Genomic DNA, 10,945 nt, shown 5'->3' on the forward strand with positions numbered 1-10,945 from the left:
TGCATAGTGTTGGGGCGTTCAGTTGGCCTCAAATACTGGGCTCACCCCAATCTGAGCCTAGTGCTCAGAGCCCAGGACCTGAGCCATGCCAAAGAAAAAAGGAAAGTTATTTTTATTTTTTTTACCAAAGTTAGTAAAGAGGCGAATTTTCTCATACACAAAAAGGTGTTATGGGAATTCGAACTTAAAACTACTGTTATACAAGTTAAATTTTTTTTTAACTAGACTAAACTCTGTTGGCAAGAAAGAAGGAAAGATTAAGAATGGCTAATTGAAATTCTTGTATAATAGACTTATTTCCATTGTTGCAAATAAAATAAAATTTTGTCAAATTTGTCTTTTCTTTTGGTTTTTCATACGTTGTTTTTTTTCTTGAGAAGGGAGAATTGTGGAAGTAAGAGAAGAGAGCTGAAGACATTGCAGTCTGCAGAGTGCAGATGATAATAAAGTAAAGGCCGCTCATGGAAATTGACAAATGTGATTGAAATGAAAGCTCTTTAAAGCTTTCGCTTTCCCTAGGGTCCAAGCCCCAATTGGCCCCCCCCGCTCACATTAAACCCTAGAGGCTAGCAACATTCTCTCTAATTTTTTTTTTTTAAAATTTTTTTTCTTCTTTTCATAATAAGTGTCACGTTCTTTACACTTAAAATAATATTATTAATGCAAAAGACCTACTAGTGTAGTGGTTTAGAGTATTTTCTCCCTTAGTAAGGTCCTGAGTTCGAATCTTAACATTCGTGTTGTGTGTGTGAGTTTAATATGCTATCGCCCCTTTCAATAGGAAAGATCCTCCCAAAAATATATATATATATATACAGAAATTGGGTTTTCTTCTCAAATTGGATTTTGCTTATAAAATATAATAAACATAACTATAAACGCTATGCCACTTTAAAATATTAGTTTTAGGTTAAACCATTGTATGTCCTTATTTCTCCGTCTCATTTCATTTCTTTCTCTCTTCCCTTCCTTAACCATGGATTCCGGGAAGCCAATGCAGAGGCTCGAAATCCTGTTAATAAAACACAAAATTTTTTATTTCTATAAAAAGATATAGAAGAAATGCATGAACCATAATGAATTCATTGGACCTAATCATTTCAAATTCATAAATTGTATCTATTAATTTGAAAACATGTGATTTTGATCCCTCAAAAAAAAAAAAAAAGAACTAATCATCCAGCAAAGAAAATAAAACTATCATTAAGGTTGGGAAGCATGCAACGACTTGTGGGAAAGGTCTTAACTTGTATATCAATGGTCTCAAATTCAAACCCTAATAGCACATTGACAGTGTATGTGAGAAAACCTTCATCCTCATTCCTAATTTTGTCCAAAAAAACATGTAACATCCCAAATACATAAAAGGCAAAAATCAAGTGATTAGTGTACAAAATCTGGATTTGGGCTTAAGGTGATCTACCTAATAAAGTTCTCTCTTCTTCCCAAGAAAATAAAAATAAAAACATAAATTAGAAAGCTGGTCCAGTGGTGATGTAAATTAGACTTTAAAGCTCCACTAGAAGCTCAAGCCAGCTATTTTGAGATAATCCAATAATCCATCCACTATTAAAATTCAGATCAAAGGTGTGAGGTGGGTAGGGCACGTGCATTGATCTAAGTATTCAGATTTATCCACCCAAAAAAGAGAGAAAAACCCAACCCAAGTTTTATTTATTAATCAACATTATGTTGGAAAATTTGGTTGGTGGATGATGCAAAACATCACACAATATAAATATTAGTAAGTTAAAAAAAATTAATTAAATTACAGCAAAATACTTATCTTTTGAAATATAAAATTCAATTTTTATAGATTTTCACTTGCAATACTTGAGTCGGGTGAACAACTTAAATTTTCCCCCGAGAGATAAACTAAAAATTGAAAGCACAATGTGGGAGAGAGAGAAGTGAGAAAATTGATCAAAATGTTCTGCTACTTCTTACTTAGTTCGAAAGGTTTAAATAGAATGTGTTTTATTTTTGGTCAATTAAATAGAATTTTTGGCACTACAATAAACGTCAATTCAATTACTACCCAACGTGAGCATAATTTAAACAACAAAACTTATTGCCAAAATAACTGAACCAATTAAATACAGAAACATACCAAAGGCTTAACACCCAAAACAACTAATAACAAATTTAAATACTATTTTGACTTCATAATTAGACAATAAATTAATTTTATTGACCCTATTAGCTATAGCTCCTTTGTTTTGTCAACTTAAAAAAAGAAAAAAGTTTAATTGTCCATTTCATGAAACCAAACCAAACAAAGCCTTGCAAGCTGTATATCCCAAAACCAAAACACAGAACACAAACTCACGCACGCCGGTGGCAGTGTGCAGCCGACAATAAGTCTCTGTAGACTCTGTGATGTTTTTCAGACATTACTAGCCACCTAAAATATAAAGACAACATATTTTTTTCATGCTAAGATCGCGTCTGGTGGTTTGTTGCCAAAAACCAGCCTCATCTTGAACACTTTTTTTTTTCTTCAAAAAAAAAACTTAATTCTGGTTCAGAGAGTTTTCTGGTCTCCTCCTCCGACACCAAATGTTGAAGGAGATGAGGTTTGAATCAAAGCCAGTATCGTCATTTCACAAACATAACCGTCTACTTGTGAAGTTTGCGGCCTCTTTTCTTTTGTTGGGTCTCGCTTTTCGACTCTTCTATTCTGATTCTATTGGATTATCAGTTGAGCCACCTCCTCTTGCAGACCACGAAACAGAGCCCTCCTCTGTTCCATCTTTTCCTCCTCAAACTCCTCCTGGTCCTGTCGATTTTCCTGGAAACAGCAGCCAAACATCTCAAAATGGTAAGTAATTTTCTGTTCTTTCTCTGTCTGTGTCTGTGTGTTTTTGTTCATTTGTTTTTTTCTGGGGACAGAGTGGATGAGTCTGTGTAAATGTACTAGGCTTGAGAAAGTTTCCTTTTTGACACTAATTTATTTTTCCCATCTCCTTCCCTATTGCATCCTCCATGCATGAATGATGAATTAGCAATTTCTTCATTTGAAAACTCACCAAAATTTCTCATCTGATTTCTCTCTCTACTTGATTTTTGCAATTTTGTTAGTGAATTCTGTTTTCTGTAACTGTTGATGAAAAACTCAGACAACATAAGGTCGCTGCACTGTAAAGTTAAAAAGCCTTTCTCATAATGCTTCTTTGAACCTTTGCTTGCCTCAGATTTATTTACTTTTTACAAATGTAGTGGCAGTAAAATGTGACATTTTTACTGGAGATTGGGTACCAGACTCATCAGGACCAAGATACACTAATGAAAGCTGCCATGTTATGGAATCTCATCAAAATTGTATGAAGAATGGCCGCCCTGATTCAGGCTACATTTACTGGAGGTGGAAGCCAACAGACTGTGAGCTACGCAAGTTCAATCCACAGAGGTTTCTTGCTCTAATGAGGAACAAATCGTGGGCTTTCGTCGGCGATTCGATCTCGCGTAACCATGTGCAATCATTGATTTGCATCCTCTCTCAGGTACATTTTAAAGCATTTCAAGATTTTGCTTAGATCAAACTAAAACTTGTTGATTTTGTTGAAAAGTGGCATTTTACTTTCAAATTGTTGAAACCTTAGCGACTTTCTCTCTTTGGAGATTGAATGGAAACCTAGTTAGATCAAACTATGTTGTGTGGGGACATGTGGTTTGTGTGTATTAATCACGGGGCTTAGGTCTTACTGGCTTTGCTTCCAAAAGTCATTCAAACTTTTACTTCGCTTTTCTGGCACGTCTGTTTTAACTCTTGATCTATAATTAGTGATCCTAATTCCAACATTTAATTTTGATTTTAGTTGTGGACTACAGCTGCACTTTCATGGTGACCACTGCTTTCTAATTGGTTATAGAGTCTTTTTCATAGCAAGTTTACCTACCATGTATGTGGGATCATAATTGGTTCAGATTCAACGTCGTTTCTAGAAATTTAATGATTGCTGGTGTATGCATAGCTCCAATAGGTTTTCATAGGTAATTATCAGCATGAAAGAATATAGAATTGTTAACCGACTAGCTCTTGGTTTAGTGTTACTTCTTTTTCCAATGTTGGAAAAGGCCCCGAGTTCGAAAGAGTCTACAATTGTTACTTATTACCCACTAGAGTGTCAAAATTTCCCAGCTTTCCCAGCTTTGTTGGTAAGGGAGTCTTAGACAAGCCAATAGTGAAATGGCTTTTAGTTATTGAGAGTTGTGTTAAAACATGAAAAACGGAAGAACTTTTTTGGGTGTGATCATTTAGGAAATTGGAGGATGTGATATTTGAGCCAAGGACCTGCCTTGTAGTTGTAGAGAAGAGATGTGGTTATGAATTGAGTAAATTTTAGCCACAAAAAATGGGATAATTGAGGTCCTGATTTTTGAGCTAAGGACAGCCTTATATGGTATATTTTCATTTAAGCCCTATTTATAAGTTTGTAACCATGCCAGCGGGGTCTAAGCTCAGTTGAAAAGGGCCTTAACTTGTAGATCAATGGTCTCAAGTTCGAACCCCTCCACGACATTTTGATAATATGTGTGAGAGAACCCCCCCTCTCACAATATCGCTTGTATAAAATAATAATAATAATAATATTTTTTTAACCATATAATTCCTGTATAGATACAGGACCTACCATGATCTGACATGTTGTAGATTAAACTTGCTGCCTCAACTGGTTATCTGTTTGTGCCTTGTTTTATAGCATTGCATATATTCTTTGTTGGCTTTCGATTTTTGGTCCCAAAATGTTGATCACATTTCAGTGATTATGTCCCCACAGGTGGAGCAAGCTGTTGAAGTATACCATGACAAAGAATACAGGTCTAAAAGATGGCATTTCCCATCTTACAACTTCACCCTTTCGGTAATTTGGACTCCGTTCCTCATTGGAGCAGATATTTTCGAAGACATGAATGGAGTTTCTACTTCTGAAATTCAGCTTTATCTTGACAAGATCGACAAGACATGGACCAATCAATACAACAGCTTCGATTACGTGGTGATTGGCGTTGGCAAATGGTTCCTTAAGACCGCAATTTACCATGAGAACAACACAGTCAGCGGCTGCCATTCCTGCCCCGGAAAGAACTTAACCGAGTTAGGATTTGAGTACAGCTACCGCAGTGCTCTCCGTGTGGTTTTCAATTTCATCACGCGTTCAGATCATAAAGCGTCTGTATTCTTCAGAACCACCACGCCGGACCACTTTGAGAATGGAGAGTGGTTCAGTGGTGGGCATTGTAATAGGTCGGTGCCATTCAAAGAAGGTGAGGTTGATTTAAAAGATGTAGATAATGTAATGCGTAACATTGAGTTGGAAGAATTCGAGAAGGCTGCGAAAGGATCTGAAGAGGGGGTGAATTTGAAGCTACTGGACACAACCCATCTCTCATTGTTGAGATCTGATGGGCACCCAGGTCCGTACAGGCAATTCCAGCCATTTGCCAAGGATAAAAATGCCAAAGTTCAGAATGATTGCTTACATTGGTGCCTACCTGGGCCAATAGATACTTGGAATGATTTGGTGATGGAATTGTTGGTCAATGGTGACAAATATCGATGACCAAACCATTTTATTTACCTCGACTTATCGACCTCTCAGAATTCTTGGCCGGAATCAAAGTTTTGTTTTTCGGATTGAAGGTTCGGAAATACTTCATAAGCATTTGCAGGGGTTGTTTATCCTGTGAATAATTCTATGCCTTAAAGAACAGGGAAGCCATGAAATGTAGAGAAGGCTTGCGAGCTCGCTAAGATGTGTGAACTTTTTTATTTTTTTGCTATTTCAGATTTTTTGGCCAAGCTGCAAAATCTTATACCCTTTGTATTACACATAACTTATCTATGAAATTACAAATCCTATAAAAATCCCTTCATTTCTGTAAAAGCTTAGTATACGTCTTTACAGAACAGAAAATAATGCAAAGGGACGCATATTTATATTCAAGAAGCTATTTACCGGTCGTCCTGCCACAAAACAAAACTACTAGCATTATGTAGAAATCCAAAAGTTCATCTTTAGGAAGCCATTTACCAGTCACCCTGCCTCACTAGTTCTATCTCTAAGTACTATTGCTTGGAGCCAATGAACTAATAAACCAAAGGGTAAAACCTGATCACATCAACTCTTGAAATGAAAGCACTTATAACGAAAGCAAATCGAATTTCATCGATTCTTAGCTTGATTCAAAATCAAAGCAATGTTAGGACAACAGAGAACACAAATGCAGGGAAATTACTCCACAACCTTCAAATCGGAACTCACATTTCAATTCTGGATTATTAACTAACAAGTCACATCTGAAAGTGCAACATCACCACAAGTTTGCAGAACATGTTCATGAAATATAGACAGAAAGCAAAAAAGCTTGGGTCGCACTGAAAATGCAACTCTTCACCTTCCTCTCTTATTTGCTTGAAGTGGATGCATCTGCCTTCCTTGGCTCCGACTTCATCCAATCCTGCGTAATTAAACAAAATGCTAAATACAATGTTCATGTCTCAAATCAAATTCAGCAAATATACAACACAGCCCAGCTCTTGCTTCAAAAAATTCAAGCTGTTGTTCTAAGGAAGTGGCAGCTGTTTTATACATTTAATTGCAATTTTATCAAACAAGCAATTGAACATACTAAACCACAGTAAGCCACAATTTGGAAAGCTAAAACACTGGATTAAGTCTCATTTTGCAGGAATTTAGGCATATTAAATACAGTTCAAATTGATGGAAAATACAAAAAGAGCTAAAATCATAAAACTTGAATTAAGAAAGTGAAGCAGTGAAACCCTAGAATATTTTTTTTTTCTCGACGAAGCCAGATCTATACTCAATAATCGAAACCCAATACCCTAATTCGGATCAATTGATAGTTTAGCAGAAAATCGCGGATTTTAAACGAAGAAATATTCGAATTGCTGAATCTGAAAATAAATTAAATGAACAACGAAATGAATAAAAGGGAAAATTACGTTCTCAATGAGAAGGTAGTGGCCGACGACTACGGTGCCCACTATGCCTCCCAATATCGCGACTGGTCCAGTTAACAGGCTCCATTTCCGGTATATCATCTTCTTCTTTTTCTTCTTCTTCCCTTCTGTCGCTGAGGCTCAGGCGTCTAGTGCGTTTTCGCTTCCTTAATGTGGTTCCATTATACAAATAGGCCTCATCTCTTTTGGGCTCAGCTTGGGCTTCTTAAAGTCTAAAGAGGGCCCAATTTTTTGGGGCTTTGTTTCAACACAATGATCTGCAGGGTGCATTCAACTTTTTCTTTTTCCTTCTTCTTATAATGATTTCCGCACTTCTCTTTTAAGGGCATTTCCAATCATAATTTTTAAATTGGGTTATAAAAATAGTAGATAGAGACTCATTTAGAGTTTTGTTGGAATATTCTAAGCTCTAAAAGTATTTAAAAATATCTTTCCAACAACGGGGACTCTACATCCGAGGCTCTCTATAAATTTTTTATGATGTAATTTATTTTACATATTAATTTTTGTTGTTATTAACTTAGTTTTTTATTATATGTTTATGTTATATTAGCTTTTTTTTAATGAACATTTCTACCAAAAAAAATTCAGAAAGTGGGACCAGCTTGAGCTCTATCAAAGTTGGCAAATTTAGAGACAGCTCTGATGGGGCTTTATGATATAAGGCCCCAAATCTCTTTCACTGGGGATGCCTTTTGGCACATGAGCTCTACATTATAGAGCCCCATTTTTGCTTTTTTTTGTGCGAGTATAAAAAAGAAAAAGTAAAATATTTCATTTGGATTTCATCCTACGGCCCTTATTAAAGAGGTCCTCACAAGACTTTATTTTCAGGTTTTGAAGGGAGTGGGACTGAGACTATGAGTGGCAAAATTGAAAACCTTCTCTTCTAAAAATTCCAAATCTATCATTAATTATAGTAAACAAGAAAATAAAATACTTATAACCAGCCATAGATGACTGGTTACAATAAGTGGGGCAATGTCCTCGTATCTATTTCAAAGAAGCGTAAATTTGATATACATCATTGACTCATTTGCCGACATTTTAAAATTTTCAAATTAATGGTTGTTTAACATAGCATTAGAATGTCTTTGCAAGAGATACTTAGTTAAATCAACTATAATCAAATTTGTCAAGTTCGATAAAAACACAGGATTGAAAAATTAAAATTCAGCAATCCAATAGAAATAAAGGAATTGTCCTTGAGCAGGCTCTAGACGACGAAGTGTCTAGAAATGGTTAGAAAGTCAATTGATCAACTAAAAAACATCGAAATGGTCAATCTCTCTGGAACCCTTGAGCAAATACTACCCGAGTCATTGTAATTCCAGAACTTCCCAGGACTGAAAACTTCTGTTCCAAGATTGAATTTTGCACATCACTAAAGACTATATAATAATTCTTTCTACCTGCCCCCATCATTCTTCACAACCACAATGGAAGAAAACAAATACACAACACCTCATGTAGTCATGGTACCAAGTCCAGGCATGGGTCACCTTATCCCACTGGTTGAGCTAGCCAAGCTCTTTGTCCACCACCACAACTTCACCGTCACATTTATAATCCCAACAATTGGGTCTCATCTACCCAAACCCCAAATTTCCATTCTTCAGAGCCTACCTCCACAATCCACAACCTATTTCTTTCTCCCTCCAATTTCCTTTGATTACCTACCACAAGAAACCAAAGCAGAAACAAAAATAACCCTAGCTGTCACACGCTCGATTTCTTCGATTCGTGACGTGTTCCAGTCCTTAGCTGAAAATGCCAACTTGGTAGCATTGGTGGTTGATATTTTTGGCACGGACGCTTTTGATGTTGCACATCAGTTCAATGTGCCACCTTACTTATATTTTCCCTCGATGACTATGGGGTTAATTTTGTTACTTTATATGCCTAAGCTTGACAGCTTGGTCTCATCTGAATACAGAGACTTGGCTGAACCAGTGAAGTTACCTGGGTGCACACCAATTTGTGGTAGAGATTTTCCAGAGCCATTTCAGGACCGAAGAGATGAAGCATACAAATTGTTTCTTCACCATGGGAAAAGGGTTGGTTTGGCTGAGGGAATTATACTGAATAGCTTCATGGAATTGGAGCCAGATCCTATAAAGGCTTTGCAAGATGATACTGAGCTTTGTAGGCCACCGGTTTACCCAATTGGACCGCTTATACAGACCGGTTCATGTGGTTGGGCGGAACCGGCTGGTGGGTTAGAGTATTTAAGATGGTTGGATGATCAGCCGACTGGGTCTGTTTTGTTTGTGTCATTTGGGAGTGGAGGTACTCTCTCTTCTGAACAGCTCACTGAATTGGCATTAGGTCTTGAAATGAGTGGAACTAAATTTTTATGGGTCGTGAGAAGCCCAAATAACAAAGCTTCAAATGCATCATTTTTTAGTGTCCATAGCCAAACAGACCCTTTGGGGTGCCTCCCATATGGGTTTGTGGAGAGGACCAAAAGGCAAGGTCTTTCGGTGCCATCATGGGCACCACAAACTGAGGTCCTTGGCCACGGCTCAGTTGGTGGGTTTTTAAGTCACTGTGGATGGAATTCAATCCTTGAGAGCATTGTGAATGGTGTGCCTCTGATTGCTTGGCCTTTGTATGCAGAGCAGAAAATGAATGCAATTGTGTTGACTGAGGTTTTAAAAGTGGCATTGAGGCCCAAAGCTGATGAAAATGGCATCGTGGGAAGGGAGGAGATTGCCAGGGTTGTGAAGGAACTAATGGAAGGGGAAGAAGGGTTTAGGGTTCGTGATCAAATGAATTATTGGAAGGAAGCTGCTGTGAAGGCAAAGAGTGAAGAGGGTTCTTCTACAAAGTCACTATCTGAGTTAGTGATCAAGTGGAAGAAACACAAGAAGTAATTACGGTGCAGTTGATTTTCCATTTCCATTCTCCATTTCATAATTCATATTATGGGGTGCTTGAAATGTGGTACTCATGTATGCTTAATGTAATTCGCAACATGTTTGTATTATTCAAATATAATTACCTTGTATATCAATATGTTGTATTAGCTAACTCTTGATTCAGTGATATTTTTATCAATTCCCAACATTTGAAAGATCCCATTTCATAAAACAAACACCGCCATGCCATATTATGTTTAGCATATTGTAAATAAGATATATGCTTCTTCTTCTTCTTTTTTTTTCCAACAAACGATATCATATTTACAACATATGTTAACCACAACTAGGTATCGAATTCATCATAAATATATATAATCATGTGAGTCAAATTTGAGACGTCCCTCAAACAAGTGAAGACAAATATCACTAAATTAAAAGCTAGTAGGTGATATTAGATATGAGTTGAGAATATATAGATTTATTTTCATCTTTCTAATCTCTTGCTCTTCTCGCTTGTAAACTCCCCTTTTCATCCATCACAATTAAGGATAAAATAATGTTTAGAAATGGAGGGGAATAGTTCTGGATTTCCCAACAAAAAAAAAAAACCAAAAGAAAAACTGACAACAATTGTTTGACACCTATGCAGTTAGTACCCATCATTCAAACTAAAAAAAAAAATAAAGTGATGGAGAAATTTCTTAATAAAGTAGCATTAAACAGTAAATTAGAACCTAATCGATGTATGATGATAATGACCCCACGTCTAATAACCTTAATTAATATGATAATCTTAATAATGTTTTGTTGGTGAGTAAGCAATATCTTAATCATTATCCTCAGCCTCCACACCAATGGATCCAAGGGCTGCTGCAAAAGACTCCAACATCAAATTTGGAACTTCTTTTAGCGTCATATTTTCATCATCATAAGGTCATCACTGCTTTGATTATTTCAAGACTATTTCATTTTCTAATATTAATTAATTCAGTGTGGTCTAATATTTTTTCCTCAATTTAAAGTCTTCTTTGGTGACTTCCAAAACATCGTAGCACTTTTAGTTGTACTTGATTAGGTTCCAAGAAGTATCTCA

At 36.4% G+C, this 10,945-nt stretch overlaps 2 protein-coding genes and 1 long non-coding RNA gene across 3 annotated transcripts; 2 read left to right on the forward strand and 1 right to left on the reverse strand.

Annotated features, from left to right (window-relative positions):
* Positions 2,288-5,948, forward strand: LOC18786816 (protein trichome birefringence-like 25). The gene is made up of 3 exons (XM_020558028.1): positions 2,288-2,821; positions 3,220-3,503; positions 4,782-5,948. Exons 1-3 carry the CDS (start codon positions 2,560-2,562, stop codon positions 5,562-5,564), a joined length of 1,329 nt encoding a protein of 442 aa, XP_020413617.1. The 5' UTR covers positions 2,288-2,559; the 3' UTR covers positions 5,565-5,948.
* LOC109947563 lies at positions 6,145-7,234 on the reverse strand. The gene is made up of 2 exons (XR_002270331.1): positions 6,971-7,234; positions 6,145-6,462 (listed from the first exon to the last, which is right to left on the reverse strand). It is a non-coding gene; the product is annotated as an uncharacterized LOC109947563 (long non-coding RNA).
* On the forward strand, positions 8,388-10,064 carry LOC18784641 (hydroquinone glucosyltransferase). Its single transcript, XM_007219558.2, has one exon. It carries the CDS (start codon positions 8,428-8,430, stop codon positions 9,862-9,864), a length of 1,437 nt encoding a protein of 478 aa, XP_007219620.1. The 5' UTR covers positions 8,388-8,427; the 3' UTR covers positions 9,865-10,064.

Source organism: Prunus persica, chromosome G2 (genome assembly GCF_000346465.2).
Source record: "Prunus persica cultivar Lovell chromosome G2, Prunus_persica_NCBIv2, whole genome shotgun sequence".
In the NCBI taxonomy this organism is placed as follows: domain Eukaryota; kingdom Viridiplantae; phylum Streptophyta; class Magnoliopsida; order Rosales; family Rosaceae; genus Prunus; species Prunus persica.